Source organism: Protomyctophum parallelum, assembly GCF_964188405.1.
Source record: "Protomyctophum parallelum genome assembly, chromosome: 15".
In the NCBI taxonomy this organism is placed as follows: Eukaryota; Metazoa; Chordata; class Actinopteri; order Myctophiformes; family Myctophidae; genus Protomyctophum; species Protomyctophum parallelum.
In genome coordinates, this window is record NC_139710.1 from 37,910,359 (window position 1) to 37,928,502 (window position 18,144).

Below are 18,144 nucleotides of genomic sequence, written 5' to 3' on the forward strand. Positions count from 1 at the left end.
GCTGCTGCACTGTTGGGAGTAAAAAGATGAAACACACGGTAAACATGAAGCAGAAGAACCCCCACACACACACACACACACACACACACGCACGCACACGCACTAGGGCATTAAGCAACTACCGGTAGTTGACTAGTAAATCCACTAGTTGACCTTGTTGGTACTAAAAACCTTTTTTTTTTTCTCGATTTTGTAGGCCAATGTACACAGTTTTTAAATATTAAATATTTATTTCCAAAAATAATAAATAAGTGTTTTTTTTTACATAATAGGTAGTTAAACAACTACCGTAATTTCCGGACTATAAGGCGCACCTGAATATAAGCAGCACCAGCCAAATTTAGGGAAAATCCCGTATACAAGCCGCACCGGACTATAAGCCGCAGGTGGCCCCCTAGTGGCCGTTACGTTAGCTCAGAGCCTTAGATGGCTCTGCGTTAGCTGTAAAAAATCCATAGATTAGCCGCACCGTTGTATAAGCCGGAAAAATTCCAGGCAAAGGTTTTTCCTTGGCCTCTAGGGAGTTGGCATACAAAGTTATCCACAGATCCGTGCAGTTAGAGGTAAAAACACTTTTCGGCCAGTTATAGCGCCACCTTGAGGCTGAGTTGAAATTGTTCATGTGGCATTTCGTCCTCGGCCTAGTGGGAATGTGGGTGCACAATTTCACGGAAATCACGCGATGTGTTCATGATTTGCAGCATTTTGTTTGAAACTGAGCACTCCTGTGAACTTTGGAAGCCAATCTTAACCAATCAGGATGGAGTCTGAGAAATCTGAAAGACCGGTTTCGTTGAATGGCTCTAGAGAGACTGTGTACCAATTTGCGTGATGTTTGGACAAAATCTGTAGGTGTACTGTGCAAAAACTTGTTTTGCACAAAGCGGCCTCCTGGTGGCGCTATAACAGGCCGTTCTGCAAAGTTTGGGGCAGAGGTTCATCGTTGGCATCCAGGGAGTGTGGGTGCAAAACTTGGCATCAACCGGGTTAACGGTGGCCGAGATTAGCTGCTCACGGACACACACACACACGGACGGACGGACACACGGACGGACGGAGTGCAAAACATACTCTCCCCCCCATGCCTTCGGCCTGGTGGAGACAATAATTCAATGGTTCTCAAAAAGTGTTGTCCGGGGGGTGGTCCTTGAGGGGGTACCATGGGGGGTTTCCCCCAGCGAAATGCAGGAACGGTTTAAACCAAAGTTAACACTTAAGTACTATTTTATTTAGACTTTAACCCTAATATGTGGATTTAAGTCTGGACTTTAACCCTAATAAAAGTAAGTAAAATAATTGTAATATATGTTTTTTGTGAACATTAGAATGTCTAGAACATGTTTTATTAATTATTGTGAAAGATATCCCCCAAATGTAAATTATTAATTTATTATATAATTATTATATAATGTGCATAACATTTTCATCAAACTTCTTTTTTCTTTTTCTTTTTTTTACATATTTATTAACCTAATTCCTAGTAGTACAAGTAGTAGTAAGGTTGAAATCTCTTTTTTGCAAGTAGAAATTAATCCGGGTCTTAGAGTTTAAACAAATATTGAACCTAGAATTCATCATTCGTTATTTAACCTGACACTGCATTGTGTGACAGAAAATAGCTTGCGTAATTGACTCCATTAGGCTTTGCAGACCACCTACTGTAACTTCAAATTGTGGAGTTAGGTGTTTTGGGTAAATTTTGGGTAATTTGGGTAAATTATAAGGACACCGTAGGCTTATCTGACAATGTATAAAATCACCATACCAACTTTGATTGTGTTGTTCTAAAACCATGTTTTTTTTTGTTTTTTTTTGGGGGGGGGGGTTCCTCAAAAGTTAATATTTTGGGATTAACAGCTGGTTTCTGCCCGACAGCAGACATATAAGGTTTTAGACAACGACCACATTATGTAAGATCACGCCAGCACACAGTAGCTCTCCCCCTTTTCACTTGGTGCTGGGGTTTCAGGTCCAGGCGCCTGCTGGAGGAACTGTGTCCAGTCTGGCCTGGTGACAGGAAGCTGGGTCTGGAAGTGATTCCAGAACCTGTGGTGGTAGACGTCTGGCTCTCTGCTGATGCGGTTCTGGAAGCCGATGTACAGGTCGTCCCACAGGAGGCCGTTCAGCACCACGTGTCTCATGACTCCGATCCGGTTTTGGATCTCCACATAGGCGTGTTTCCTCTTGGGCCTCCCAAGAGGGAAGGAGAGATCGTGGAAGTCCACCATGTAGTCATAGCCGCCGAGCATGGGCTTAAAGTCGTCGTCTGTCTCGATCACCCGTACAACTAGGTTGTAGTCTTTGAAACCTGCCCACTTGTAATAGAACTGGAACCAACTGGGATGTCTGAAGATCTCATGGCTGATGGCGCTGTTCAGCTCATCCAGACATGAGTCAAAATCCCAACTGTACTTGTAGTCGATTTCCGTGCTGTGAGATGGATTGGTGATGGACGCACTGAGTTTCTGGTCTGTGTCTTTCAATGCGAGGGCTAGATCCAACGCTGCACCTGGCCTGGGTGTCCACGTCCTGGTGTTGGGTGAATTCTTATTGATACGACCGTTGAGATCTCCTGCAGTATTTTTTACATTTGTGACCTTAATGTAGTCGTCTGACGGATGCGCCTCCACAAAGTAGCCAGCTATTGGGCAGTAGATCTTAGGCTCTAAGTATTTCACCAGACCACACTTGTAAGTCAGGAGCTTCTTCCGCTCGTTTCTTATGAACTCTGCCTTCCACTCATCAGTGTATTTCCCGCCATAAAAGGTCATGGGGAAACCGGAGGCGCCCCCGGCAAAGTCGCCCATCATTAAATCCACGTTTTGTGGCAGCCTCCCCCCATTCGGCCTGGTGCAGTCCACCGTGTTCAAGATCATGTGACCTTTATAGTCGACAATGATGCAGGTGTCTATTTCCGGATGGACGCCGTCCATTAGGATCATGAACCTCAAGTGCTCGTCGACATTTTGCCAGATTCCAAAAGGAACCACGTTGATGTTTGTCAGCTTAACTTGGCTTTGCTCCAAGTACCAAAAGACCGGTCTTGATGTGTTACCCACATAAATCGGCGCGTCTGGCCTCCTCTCTGACAGGGCCTTCAGTGTGGGGTAACTGAGGTGGTCCGAATGCATGTGACTGACATAGATGATGTCTGCCTTACACAGTCTGTCAAAGGAGTCTGCAGGCGGCTCATGGAGAAGCCACCAGCCCCTGGCAAAGGCAGGACCCTTGAGCCAGGGATCGAATACGATGCTCCTCGTTCCGAGCTGCAACTCCATACATGCATGGGTCAGGTAGGTGATGGTGACTTCCCCCTGCTGCAGTTCCACAGCAACACGAGGGTCCACCAGCCAGGGGTCTGGGGGACTCAGCTCCAACAGCTGAAGCCCTCCATCATTCAACATTTCTATGTCAAGCTCGTCTTGTACAAAACTGTCTGGAGGATTGACGTATTGCATGGTCGACACATCCAGCTTCCAGGTGTGTTTGGTGCATTTCACAATGCATTCCTCTATGTCTCGTATGAATAACCCACCTTGGTGTTTGCACTGGTTCTTGCACGCCTTCAGGACTTTGCCCTCCTTCTTGTATATGATGTAGCATTTATCTTCCTGGCCTTTCTTGAAATTGATTCCATCTTTGAGCGAGCGAACGGCCTCGGAATCGAGAGTCAGCACTGGCTTTGCTTCCTGGGCACACATATTCAGGATCTCTGATTGAGGAGTACTGAAGACTTACAGTACCGACGTACCGTCCACTTCAGGGTCTGAGAGGATTGTGTAAGGTTGGAGATGGTTCTTCGTCACAAGAGCGGGGGTGCTGACCTGGGTGAACCGGGGTCTTGGCTATATCTTTACCTTGACGGACAAGTTAGTAGAACTTCTTAGACTGAAAGGCTTGGTACTGTTGAGGTTTATCCAAGCAGACACATATAAAATAAAATGATAATCGGACAGAGAACTTGTGCTTGGCGAAATGCCTTATCAGCCCTGACAGATTGTCTCTCTGTGGTGTCAGATTACATACAGTTGTATACATAGGGGCATTACCTTTATAATATAAAAGGTAATGCCCTATATTATAGTCCACCCGACACTGAAAGTCTGAAACATGTCATCGTGACCGATCGACCGATATGGTTTTTGGCCGATATATCCAATCACCGATTAGTGGCAGCTGACCTCACAGCACTCCATATTTGGGCATGCCTGACACAGAAGACAGAACTAATCAAGCTGGCTGCATATACTCCCTATTTGGGCATGCCTTACAAATAACTCCATATATGGGCATAAAAGGGAGACAGACATATCTGGGTGGGGCATTCATTTTTTTTTTTTTTTTTTAAACATATGTTTATTGATTTTACAAAGTACAAAGTATTTTCAAAACAATTTACATATATTTCCCCCCCCCACATCCCCATGGCAGCACAAATACAAACAAAATCTTATCACAAAATGATTTTGGGGCATTAATTTCTAACTTGCATCGTTCCAAGTAGGTCAGTGCCCAATGGGCTGTAGAGGCCCTACGGGCACCGTTCTATGTTGAGAGCTTGTAGATCTGCTGCCCAAACTCTCCAAAGCCATGTGACCTTTTTTGCCACTATCAAGATCACTGGCCACTTTTTTAATGCATGTAGAATTTGTTTTTACCATTCATTTTATAGCAATAAATGACAATATGTCTCAAAACACTGGCCAACTGTAAAATTATTGGCAACTAAATTATTATGAATTAGAAATTAAGACAATGCTACTGATTGGTTCATTCTTCATTTGCTTGCAGTTAGTTCTAATAATCAGCATCGCAAGACTGCTCACTTATGGGAGATTGCGCCCCCTGGCGTAAACACAGAAGCATTCAAATAAACTCACAGACTTATAGGCTGGGACTTTAGACGTGATGACGTTGAAACCCCGCCCGTCGGGGGCACCTTATAACCGTGCCTCAACGCCTACGTCTCCATTCGATTGTCTCTTCTCATGTGTGAACACACAACGCAACAAAGTCTCCCTCACGGATCAGTATCTGATTTATTTCCACAAGGACGAGAAGCCTTCTCGGTAGCGTGGAAACTGCTTTTCCCAGAGGCTTCAAGAAGAAGAAAGTCGGTAAGTCCGTTTTCTATTGACTGAGTTAACACTAACTTGGGGGTAATTTAGTCCGTTTAGTGGCTCACGGCCCTAGCTGGTTTCTTTATTACCTGTGTGACGGTCTGTAACGTGGCTAGCAACAGCCAGTTTTTGCTTCCACACAAACCTTCGCTGACCTAAGGGTCTCGAACGTGTGAAGGGCCAGAAACGGTACACAACCCTTTGTTGGCTTCCACACGTGTGGCGGCGTTAGCGGTGGCTATTAATAGCCCGCTCTAGCCGACACACACACGTCCCGCGGCTTTTCCAAGCCCGCGGCGGCAACCTGAGCAGCATATAGTAATATTCTGTTTAGCTTCCACGCTGTGTGACGGTCTCTGATAAGGCTATCATATCAATAGCTCTTCTCTCAGCTTCCACACACACGTCCCGCGGCTTTTCCAAGCCCGTGACGGCGTGGGTCTCGAACGTGTGAACGTGTGAAGGGCTAGGAACGGTGCAACCCTTTGTTGGCCTCCACACGTGTGGCGGCGTTAGCGGTGGCTATTAATAGCCCGCTCTAGCCGACACACGCACGTCCCGCGGCTTTCCAAGCCCGCGACGGAGTGGTAACCTAAGCAGCATATAGTAATATTTCTGTTTAGCTTCCACGTTGTGTGACGGTCTCTTTCTCAGCTTCCACACACACGTCCCGCGGTTTTTCCAAGCCCGCGACGGCGTGGTAACCTAAGCAGCATATAGTAATATTTCTGTTTAGCTTCCACTTTGTGTGACGGTCTCTGATAGAGGCTAACAATAGCCCTATTCTCGGCTCCCACACGCACGTGGCGTCTTCTACAGTGGCTGGCGACAGCCCTGTTTAAGTCTCTATATAAAGTGACGGTCTCTCACAGTAGCAAGCAATAGCTCTGTCCTAGCCCTCATTTTAACGTGACGACCTACCAACTCGGCGCCTACAGGCACGCAGCCTTGTAGGACTGTTTATTAGAATTGGAGGTTACGTACGTAACCCGAGTTCTATAAACCAGCGAGCCTTGTTTGTAGCTTGTTTGTTCACGTATTTCTTGGCTTTACAAGAAAGAAGTGACGGTCTTTCGCGGCAGCTAGTGATAGCTCTGTCCTAGCTTCCACTTAAACGTGGCTGCCTACTAACTCGGCCCCTCTTGCCTTGTTTATTGCTTCCACGTGCATCTTAGCATTATAAGATGTCTGACGACGCTGAGATGAACTCCGGGGAGTCCTCATCTCGGGACTCGGCTTCCTCCTACACCTCTGACGAGGAGGAGGAGGGTGATGAAGAGAGCGGCAACAAGAGCGACGCCGAGGTGGCAGATCCGCCTCCAGTCGTCAAGGCGGCTCAAGCGGCCGACGTCGCCGCCCCCATTGCAGCGCCAGATACTGCTGGTGTTGCACCGGCTGACACCGCTGCAGCTCCGACGGCTCCAGCTGCTCCAGCTGAACCGCAGCTCCACTATGACAACACTGACATAGTCGATCTGTTCAAGAAGGCTACAGTCCGCTGTGGTCTGGTCTGGCCGGCCAGTCTTGAACCTCCGGTGGCTAAAGACACCCTACGCGAACAGTTTCGCAAGAGGATTCAGGGCAACCCAGTGAAGTCCCAGACCAAGGCTGAGATCCCCCTCGATGACGGGTTCCTGAAATCCCTCATGGTGTCTTGGAGACAGCCTCACTCAGTTTCCACCTCCCTGAGCGGAGGCATGAAGCTTCTTGACTGCGCAGGACAACGGGAGGCAGGCCTCGAGGCCATGCCTCCAATGGACAAGTCCTTCGCCGGCTGGCTCATGGGTATCAACCCCAACGTTTTCCACGAGGACCCGGACTTCTCCTTGCCTGCGGACAAGGATGACTCCAAACTTAATAAAGCTGCCTACAAGTGCGCCTCAACTGCGGCCAGAGCACTGAACGCCATGACCCTTCTGCAGGGGTCAGCATCTCATGTCCTCCTGGAGGCGGGTGACGAGCCTACCAACGAACACATGGCTGAGTTGAGACGCCTGCACCTTGAGCTCCTCCGTCTCACTCAGGCCCAGGCGGAGATGGTGGGCGGAACCATGGCGAGACTTCTGGTCCTCGAGAGGGCCAGTTGGCTGGAACTGTCCCCTAAAGTGGGACGCACTCCATTGAAACAGAAAGTCTCCACTTCGACACTCTTCGCGTCCATGCTCGAGGAGATGCGCTCCCGCGACGGACAAACAAAGACTGACACGGAGGTCATCGCCGCTTGTCTCCCGGCGTCTGGAGTATGGCCCAAGCAGGCTCAACCCTACAGGCCGACCTACGAGCGCACCAAGGACAGGGACGATCGTTCCAGGTCCAGGAGGAGCACCTTCGAGGTCCCCAACGCTCAGAGGGCTCCGTCAGCGGCGGCCTCATCTTCCCGCCCACCTCGCAGCCGCAAGAGGGTCGACAGGCCCAGGCGCCCCTCGGCTTCTCCGGCCGGCGGCCCCCGCAATGGGGCCAGGGAAGGAGGGCCACCCTCCTTCAAGGAGACCTGCCCCACGGGGAGACATCGGACACTGTCTCCCCCACCCTTCCCCGAGTTTCTCTGAAGCGCAGCATAGTGGCCACGGGCCTCATGCCGGACGCTCTCGGTGTAGACAGGAAGAGGACTTGTTTTTCAAACATAAATGTCTCTCCAGTGTTTTCTGTGCCGCCACTTTTCTCAATAAAGCGGTGTTCTCTACTGAAAACCGGTCTCATGAATCGTCACTTGAAACTCAAGGGAATGGGCCCGCAGTCCGGGCCTTCAAGGAGGCCCGTGGCTGTCGGCCGAAATGCAAGTGTAACTGCCGTGGACACAGCACCAGAGCCCCAGGTCCATATTGCAGGACAGAGGCCCCAGGCCCAGGTTCTGACCGTAAGGGGCGCCGCTCTACCACAAAAAGGTTCGGAGCTGGCTTCAACCCCTCTGGCGCTGTGTCTACAGGAGTGGAATCGTTGTGGTGTTGAACACCATCTCGAAGGGTTACAAACTACAGTTTGCCAGAAGACCTCCCACTTGTGGGAGCGTTCTGCTCTCGCAAGCGGGTGGTCAGGCAGCCGAGGTTCTCCAGGACGAGATAACGTCTCTGTTGGAGAAGAAGGCTATACGTGTGGTGTCCATGGAGAAGAGCAACACCGGGTTTTACTCCCGCTACTTTCTCGTGAAAAAGAAAGGGGGGGGCATGTGGCCCATTCTAGACCTACGTGCTCTGAACGGCTATTTGAAAGTGTTTCGCTTCAAAATGCTCACGAGCAAGGCTCTGCTGCGCGTGATGCGTCGAGGGGACTGGTATACAACTCTCGATCTCAGAGACGCGTATTTCCACATTCCCATCTACCCACCACACAGAAAATTCCTGCGTTTCGTTCGTTCGATATACGAATATCTGGTCCTTCCGACCGGACTGTCACTAAGTCCAAGGACTTTTGTGAAGTGTACACAGGCGATGTGCTATATCAACAAGCAGGGGGGGCCTACGGTCCACCAAACTGCATGCGCTAGCACACAGACTGACGTTATGGTGCGTCGAGCACCTTCTTTCGTTCAGGGCCTCCCACGTTCAGGGACTCCAGAACACGGGGGCGGATCTGTTGTCCAGGGGCCAATACCTCTATGCGGCTTGGTCACTGCACAAGACAGTGGCCAGGCAGATGTGGGAGAGGTTCGGCGAGCCACGAGTGGATCTGTTTGCGTCGGAAGAGAACAGCAAGTGTCCTCTGTTCTTCTCCATAGCAGGGACGGCTCCGCTAGGTTTGGATGCCTTGGCGCACCGTTGGCCCCAGGGCCCACTTTACGTTTCCCCCCGTTGTCTCTCATCCTTCCCACGCTGGAGAGGATGAGGACACGGCGCCTGTCAGTGATCTTAGTGGCCCCAGGGTGGGGCTCTTGGAGGTCGGACATAGTCCCTCTCTTGCACGGTCGGCCCTGGCAGCTTCCGTTGCGCAGGGACCTAATGACCCAGGCGGGAGGGGAGATATTCCACCCACGGCCGGAAGATCTAGACCTCTGGGCTTGGCCCGTGAGAGGTTGAATCTTGGCGCAGAGGGTCTTCCCCAGAGCGTCATCGACACTATTCAGTGTGCGAGGGCGCAGTCGAGCAGGGATGCTTATGATATGAGGTGGCGGTTGTTTGAAGACTGGTGTTCACCAGCTCAAGTTGTGCCATTTCAAGCACCAGTAAGGGTCGTTCTGTCGTTCCTCCAGGGCCTCTTGGACAAGGGCAGAGCCTTTAGTACTGTCAAGGTGTATCTGGCTGCTATCTCAGCCTGCCACATCGGGTTTGAGGACAAGACGGTGGGCCAGCTCCCGCTGGTGCGCCAGTTCATGAAGGGGGCTAGCCACCTTCATCCGGTGACCAAGTCTCTGGTCCCCTCGTGGGACCTTGCTTTGGTTTTGGACTCTCTGTCCCGGCCACCGTTTGAGCCCTTGGAGGGGTTGAGTATGAAGCTATTGTCGCTGAAGACAGCGTTATTATTAGCTTTGGTGACCGCTAAAAGGGTCAGTGATATCCATGCTTTGTCCACGAGCGCGGAATGCATGAGGTTCAATGGGGATGCAAGGGTGGTCATGAAGACCAATCCGGCATTTTTACCTAAGAACCGCCTAGCTACCCCGGTTCCGATGGACTTGGCGGCATTCTGTCCGCCCCCCTTTGCCTCTGAGGAGGATAGGAGGAGGCATAACCTCTGTCCGGTGAGGGCATTGAGGTTGTATGTGGACAGGACTGAGGTGACGAGGAAGACTACACAACTGTTTGTCTCCTGGGATCCCAAGACTGTGGGACTGCCTATCTCAAAGGTTAGGCTTTCCCAGTGGATCGTGGAGGCTATAGAGCGGGCCTACTCTGGTAGGGATATGGTGCCTCCCGTAGGGTTGAAGGCACATTCCACGAGAGGTATGGCATCGTCCTGGGCCCTCTGTAGGGGGGTCTCTGTTCAGGATGTTTGTTCCGCTGCAAGTTGGGCGTCGTCTTCCACCTTTGCCACCTTCTATAGACTGGATGTGACAGCAGCGCCAGTGGCACATGCGGTCCTGGGCGTGGCCTCCAGTTAGTGGAGAGACTTAGTTCCCCGCGGGGGACGTTGGTTTCTCCAGGGCGTTAAGACGGTTGTTCTGTCGGCCCCTCTTAGGCACATATGGCAGCCTTAGGTCTGTTTGGCCTTCCCAATGGGGTGCAGTAGTCCTGTTGAGGGACGTACTGTGGTCCTTTGCTCACAGATAAAGGTACGGGCCCTGGGGGTCCAGACCTCGTGATGACAATAAGGGAGTTAATGAGGTGTCCCATAAGTGAGCAGTCTTGCGATGCTGATTATTAGAACTAGGGGTTACGTATGTAACCAAAGTTCTATAACAGCGAGCAAGACTGCTCACCAAGATTCCCTTCTTGATTGCTTGAGAAGAGAACAATTGTTATCGAATGGAGACGTAGGCGTTGAGGCACGGTTATAAGGTGCCCCCGACGGGCAGGGTTTCAACGTCATCACGTCTAAAGTCCCAGCCTAAAAGTCTGTGAGTTTATTTGAATGCTTCTGTGTTTACGCCAGGGGGCGCAATCTCCCATAAATGAGCAGTCTTGCTTGCTGTTATAGAACTTTGGTTACATACGTAACCCCTAGTTATTGCATATAGCCAAAATGCAATAATCATATTAGGCTGGTCAGGATACATGTATGTAATCTGGCACCACTGCCGTATCAGGCACAATTTGCTGGGACGGTGCATACGTATCAAAAGTGGCGGGTTGGCTGGGACGGTGCGTACGGCGCAAAGTAACCACAGTATACCGCTAATCAACTTACAAATTACACATAATATATATATAATTATATACATAATTGGTTGACAGTTTGTAGCGATCGAATGTACTTGCGCGCTCTGCTTGCGCACTAGTTGGCCATTTATGGCCTACTAGTGTGCAACAAGCAAGTATGCACTCGACAGAGTGCAGTTCTATTTTTTTTTCTCTATTCTGTAGGCCAATGTACACAGTTTTTAAATGTGTTACATTCCCCTTTGAATGTCTAGGGGTATATCAAGAAGAGGATGCAACACGGCTGACATAAGAGTTATTTATTGCCCAGTAAGATGATAAGGTGTACACAACTGGACAGAAGGTGGTTCACACACAGTTCACATAGTATATACGTCTATATCTCTATATGTAAGCAGTGGAATATCTATATATATATATATATCTACCTCCTTCTGTCCTGGCAACCTGTAAGCGACTAATAACGATAGTTAAGGGTTTCCAACCAAATCAAAATAAGGGAAGAGCCCTTTACACAATGTGTATACGAGGAACAGTACAAGGGGAACCGGCTGTATGGGGCAACTTAGCAAAACAATCGAAACTATCTAGCCCTATTCTGGATCAACTGAGCCCTCTACCTAACCCTAATCTATAAAAGGAAAAGAGGGGTTACACAAGATTTAACTGCCTAAACTCCCTACTCTACCTACTGCCTAACAAAAGGTTACAATAAACACGCTCCCATACTCCGTTCACATTATATATATATTCTCTCTACCTATATATATATATAATCACTGGTACCCTCAGGTAATGAGACAGGTAAAGGCTCTGGGTGCTCCCCACAGGTGAACTGGAGACCCAGGCCTATGCCTAACACAGAATACACACAGTATTGACTATTGAGCGTTAACTAGCTCCGACGTGGACAGAGTACTGCACAGTATGGGTGACTGAGAGACAATGCCAACGATCAAGCGGCACAGCTGCTGCTAAGTAGTGTTCCCAGGCTGGTCCTCTGAGAGCGGATTGGTTCCTGGTGACGAGGGGGTGGGCAGACAGGTTGATGGGTCTCCGCCTCCACGCACCACAGCAGATCAGACCTGTGGCTGAAAGAACTGATCAGCACTCTGTATAATGTAACCTATTCATGATATGATATATTATAATTATATATATATATATATATATATATATATATATATAAGCATAACCACGTTATCATATAATATATATATATATATATATATATATATATAAATACAATCAAATATATATAATCCCCGATTATGTAACAAAATGTACAAATATTTATTTCCAAAAAGAATAAATAAGTGGTTTTTTTTTTACATCTTATCTATACTATAATAGAGCGAATGTCTGAGTGTGTGTATGTGTGTGTGAGTGAGTGAGTGTGTGTCCGACCGCATTATCTCCTCATTATCTCCTCATTGCCTGCACCAATCGCTCCCACTTTTCACACAGGCATTGACCATATGAATATGGAGGGCGTAACGGAGCCCTTTTTTCGATTTGACACATTAATGATTATTAATTAATTTATTAGTGAATTAAAAACGCATGCAGTACCCCCCGCAGCCACAGGGCGGCAAAACTCCTCTCCCCAGAAATCACGTGTCACCAGTGAATTGCATTTTGGGACGGTCACTGATTAATACTGGGACACAGTTTTCCGCGTAACTTGAGTTGTTTCGCCTGCTGTCAATTTTGCTCGCGAGTTTTCCGCCTAACTTCAGTTGTTTCGCCCGCTGTCAATTTTGCTCGCAATAGACAGCGGGCGAGCGATCGGGATATTTCCAACCCCCTTACGCATCGACACAATTACTACATACAACAAACAACATGCCACGAAGAACAGCCTCAAGGACCCTAGCGCATTCTTCCACGCACCTATACCCTTTTTCACACCGCCCCCAGCCAACACGGAGGTTGTGTGTGTGTGTGTGTGCAGACTACTTTCGCTGTGAGCATGTGTGTGTGTGTGTAAACTACTTAAGCTGTGAGTGCGCACGTTCGTATGTGTGCGCGTGCGTCATCGCGTGGCCGTTTTCACTTTTCAGTTAGCTATAAACACAACACGAGATACAACTGTCTTCAACATAAGACACACACACACAGCGTGAAGTGGCTACAGCGCACGCTCTGGTGAAAACAGCTAATCTACAAGCTCACAACATCACAGGTTGCAAAAGCCATGAGTTCTCTCAAGCCAAAGCTCACAATTGAGACCGTTTTGGACGCAAATCCACCTGCAAATTCGATCTGTGCGACTGTCCATATATAGCTGCATGTCAAACTGGGGGTCCTTGATACTTTTCAAATGGGGCTCTGTGGGCTAATAAGTGTAAATGCTGCGGTCCTTGCTCTTGCCATGAAAACGTTTCCCTACCAGCATTTGGAAGAATACTTTAATGTTATACTGCTGTTTTTATTCATAAAAAACCACACACACACACACACACAAATATATTATACAAGTTGAAATATATCAGAACGGGTAAGGACTAGTAATAGGTAGTTAAACAACTAGTCGACTAGTAAACTAGGCAACTAGTCAACTAGTAAAAATGACTAGAAGTGAATGCCCTAGCACGCATACACGCGCACTCACGCGCGGTCAGGGGATACATGCAGGCACGTTGCTGCCTGGCCCATATTAATCCATCACTGTGCTATTGCCTCGTGTCAGGTCATGCTTGCTGCACGGCGTGCATACAATGCATAACCTTACAACATTATTATCTAATAAATCAATGGTTCTCAAAAAGTGTTGTCCGGGGGGTGGTCCTTGAGGGGGTACCATGGGGGGTTTCCCCCAGCGAAATGCAGGAACGGTTTAAACCAAAGTTAACACTTAAGTACTATTTTATTTTGCTGTGGTTTTGGCGGTTATTCGAAAATAGCCGATCTACAAGCTCACAGCGTGTTGCAATGGGACACGTTGTGAGCTTGGAGATCTGCTATCTTTAAAAAGTGTGTCACCAAAATGTCATCCATTGTTCTCTTAATGGTGGTCCCTGGCACAACATCTTTTCAGAATGGGTTTGTCTGTATGTGGGCCAAATTATAGAATACACTTTGTCCTGACAATGGTTGAGACGGTACCACTGTAATGTAATACATCAAAGTGCTATTATTATGAAGTGAACAGTGTTATGATTTCATCGACTAAAATAAAAAAATGTTCGTCGACTACATTTTTTTCACTGACAAACTAAATGGAAACTGAATGAAAACTAAGCTATGACTAAGACTAAATATACTGACAATTTCGTCGACAAATAAAAACTAGACTAAAATGTTAAGAAGGGACAAGAGATCCAGTACAAGTCATTTTAGACTTGGTTGCATGCTGAAAATAGCCGATCTACAAGCTCACAACGCGTCGTGCTGCGACACGTTGTGAGCTTGTAGATCGGCTATTTTCAGCAAGAGTAAAATCGGCCATTACGACGGCATCAAGGCCCGCCAAAATACATTTTAGTCGACTAAACCAACTGTAGATTTAATCGACTAAAATCTTATGACATTTAGTCGACCAAAACTAGACTAACACTAAAACGTGACTAAAACTAAGTGAAAACTAATTCAAGAGACACATGACTAAAACTAAAATAGAAATTTGCTGTCAAAGTGAAATGGTATTTTTAAAGTTCTTCCTCGTCTTCTTCCCCTCCAGGCCAGCCAGCTGGGCGTGTACCGGGCCTTTGTGGATAACTACACGGTTGCCGTGGAGACGGTAGACAAATGCTGCCAGGCCAACGCACAGTTTGCGGAGATATCTGAGGTATGTCATCTGGTCATGCAGAGACACCACCAGGGACGTGCACACATAGACATCAAAGGGGGCTTCAGCCCCTTAACCCTTTTATACCCTCTGTCTGTTAAAACAACTGCCCTTATTCCAGACCACGAATGCAGCATTTTGCTATGGTGAAAGAAATGCCAACTGCCACCCCTGGCCAGGCCGGGGCGCCTGATGGAGGGGAAAGGAACTGGTTGGAATAACGTGTTCCTTAATTCCACGCGCTACGTCCAACCAGGGAAACTCCCCCGCTGTCGGAGCAACTTGGACACTCGGGCATGAATGGAAGCATGAGTTCAAGTCCGTTGCTCTCCCCATGTCCCCCATATATGGGGACTAGGTTGGCGGAGGGTGTGTAGAGCCCAGGATCACATTAGATAATTGACACAGGGGTGAAAAATGGGTTACAAGAATCGTGGGATAAAAAATAAAAAATAAAATGGTGCAACTCCGTGTGGGGGTGGTGGTGGGCGGGGGGGTTCCAGACCAACAGGAACGCACCCAGGGTGCCGGCCCGATTCCGGCGAGCCGCCCCGCGTCCAAAACGGTTGAGAAATGACAGAGTTACCGTGTGGGGGTCCCTCTACTGTACTGTACTGTACTGTACTGTACTGGCACACCTGAAAACACCATATATACAGTTAAAATGTGCGTGTGTGTTTGTGTGTGTGTTAAGTTGCGCACACGTGGTGGAATAACAACCATGCTGTTTTCGTGCTCAGACCCACCCACCCACACACCCACCCACACACACACACAGCTCTGTAAGGGAGTGGTTGCACCACTCAAAAGGAAAATGCCATATACCGGAAGGCTAGCATTCAGGAGAAGTGCTTTTTTTCCCGAAGTCTCCTGAACATGGAACGCAGCATTTTGCATTGAACCAATTTGTTTCGAAGTCCATGTCGTTACACCGCTTCTCCAGTAGATAAAGAGTGCTGGGTTGCGCCCCGAAAAAAGCTGATCTCAACGCGTCGCGCTGCGACATGTTGAGAGCTTGTAGATCTGCTATTTTAGTCCAAAAGTTTCCTCTTACGGGATTTCAGCCCCTGCCACAGACACAGCAGGGGCCTTAGGGGCCTTTTTGAGAGTGGCATGCAGCGTTTGACCCTACACAGCTGCCCCCATCAGAGAAGTGGTGACAGGGCTGTTATTTACTATCCTCGTGGGCTGCATGTCTTAAGCTGATTAAGTTAGTTCCAGGCCCATTCTTTAAGCCCATTTTGACCTGAGGACGATTCTACAAAAGTTTCTTCTAAATCCTGACAGTTTTCTTAAAAAACCTCTGTTTCTATGTCAGTGGTTTTCAAACTATCTTTTACGTCAAGGACCCCCAACAATGATATGTAATTGGCCCCTCCATCTGAATATATGGAGTTCCAGGAACCCACCCCCGGAAGCAAAGATTTGAGTTAAAAAAAAGAACTTTCACTCTGAAAGAATATATATTCAAAGATTTGCGCCGCATTTTCACAATTTTTCAAAAGAAATAGCAGATCGACAAGCTCCTAGCGCGGCACCGAGTGCTTGTAGATCTGCTATTTTTCAATAGCTAAAGTATAACATACTGTAATGCTTTAAAACACCAAAAGGGGTTTCTCGTCCTGAACGGGTCTAATGTTCCTTGCACAGTAATGGCTGTGATTTTTAATTAGGTTTGTTTTGTTTGCATCCGTTCGATTTGTATGGACGTCGTGGATCCTCCTGGTACCGTAGAATCTCAAAGTCAAGAGCACAAAGGACTGCAAGGACCAGTCCGCAAAAAGTTCACTGGAAAGTACGTATACTAGCGTATTAAAGCAATGGAAATGTTATAATTTTTTAATGAATATTCCAACATGCAATGTTTGGCCCCGTCAACACTGAAACCAGCCAATTAACTAACTTAACTGTAATCTTTCCATTCTGGACAGCTCTTCTGTATAAACCCGTGGACAGAGTGACCCGCAGCACCCTCGTTCTGCATGTAAGTACATCAGTGGTTCTCTAGAACCTTTTCATGTCACGGACCCCCAAATTGACACTAATTAGCCCGCGGACCCCCAAATTGAAAAGACATGCCAGTGGACCCCAATAAGAGAAGATTTGTACAGCTCTACGCTCTAGCAGTGATTCTCAACCATTTTAATTTCAATTTAACTGTGAGAGTGTACAAATGGACACTCTCTGAGTTACAGACCCATAAGTGTCCATTTGATTCCTAAGGTGGCTCAGGGGTAGAGTGGCTGGTTGGTAACCGCAATGTTGCCTGTTCGAACCCGGGCTCCCCCAGAGTTAGTGTCGAAGTGTCCTTGAGCAAGACGCTGAACCCAAACCCCAAACCCAAAATTGTATGAATGTGTGTGTGAATGGGTGAATTGATGCACAATCTACAGTATGTAAAGCGCCTTGGATAAATGTCCTATATAAATGCACCATTTACCTAGTATCATTTATCTGGGGACCCCCTGGAACTCCCTCAAGGACCCCTGGGGGTCCCCGGACCCCATTTTGAGAATCACTGCCCTACCTAATGATTACAGCATAGTTACGAGCTCTTCAGATAATTTTAAAAAGATTCACAGGAGTGAATCATTGTAGCGCTCAAATATACAACTCCTCCTATCACTTGCTTCTGCCTTTTATTTGTATTATTTTGCATAGGACCTGTTGAAACACACTCCTCCTGGCCACCCAGACTGCACTCTGTTACAAGACGCCTTTCGCATCTCCCAGAACTTCTTGTCCAGTATCAACGAAGAGATCACTCCGCGCAGGCAATCCATGACCGTTAAGAAGGGAGAGGTCAGTGCACTAGTACCTGTGTATACCACCACTATTGGCAAATTTATACTATAACTGTAACTCTTAGGTCACCTCACCCGTATGATTGAAGGGATTGTGACATTTAAAATTATGTTAAATATTTTCTGACCGTTTAACATTCAGTAGATTTTCGGTGATCTGGGATTTTCTGGCTCAAACTTATCTGCTACTTATCAGATTTATCTGCTGTTTGTGATGTCACAGTAATTGAGGTCATAAAACCTAAAAGAAAAACACAAAAAGAAAAACTAATGTAAAGCTGCTTATAAGCAATAATATGTCAACATTGTAATGACCTTTTTTATTCATTTTGTTTTGGTATTCAGACAGCCAGCAATGAGTAAAACACTCTGTAGTCTCTGTGACACATCTAGGGGCCACAATCTGCATTCAAAGATGTTCCTAGAACCTTTGTCATTGGTCAAAAAAACCCCGGTCGAAATGACTAACCAATCAGGAAGTAGACGGACAAATCTCGACCAATGACAAAGCTTCTAGGAAAATCTTTGAATGCACCCCTAGACAGAGACAAATTTTTTTGTGGGAGCATTTTATCCATTGCTAACTAATAAAAATAAAAAGGCCATTAAAATGTGGACATATTATTGCTTATAGCAGCTTCAATGCCATGAAACCTTTAATCTCCTCCAACATAAAT

General features: G+C 47.4%; 2 protein-coding genes across 3 annotated transcripts in view; one reads left to right on the forward strand and one right to left on the reverse strand.

Moving 5' to 3' along the window:
* LOC310872372 (breakpoint cluster region protein-like) overlaps window positions 1-18,144 on the forward strand; it is a 159,873-nt gene that overhangs the window by 29,353 nt on the left and 112,376 nt on the right. For both annotated transcript variants that reach the window (XR_014570377.1, XM_083784177.1), the window contains exons 5-8: window positions 14,556-14,663; window positions 16,398-16,458; window positions 16,595-16,647; window positions 17,325-17,465. Coding sequence is in view for 1 of the 2 variants with exons in the window: in XM_083784177.1 (XP_083640303.1) it covers window positions 14,556-14,663; window positions 16,398-16,458; window positions 16,595-16,647; window positions 17,325-17,465 (363 nt within the window). In the remaining variant the exon portion in view is untranslated. The remainder of the gene's footprint in view (window positions 1-14,555; window positions 14,664-16,397; window positions 16,459-16,594; window positions 16,648-17,324; window positions 17,466-18,144) is intronic.
* Window positions 1,917-3,701, reverse strand: LOC310872671 (cytidine monophosphate-N-acetylneuraminic acid hydroxylase-like; the record flags this gene model as incomplete). Its single annotated transcript, XM_083784715.1, has 1 exon — window positions 1,917-3,701. The coding sequence occupies one exon, from the start codon at window positions 3,699-3,701 to the stop codon at window positions 1,917-1,919; it is 1,785 nt and encodes a 594-aa protein (XP_083640841.1).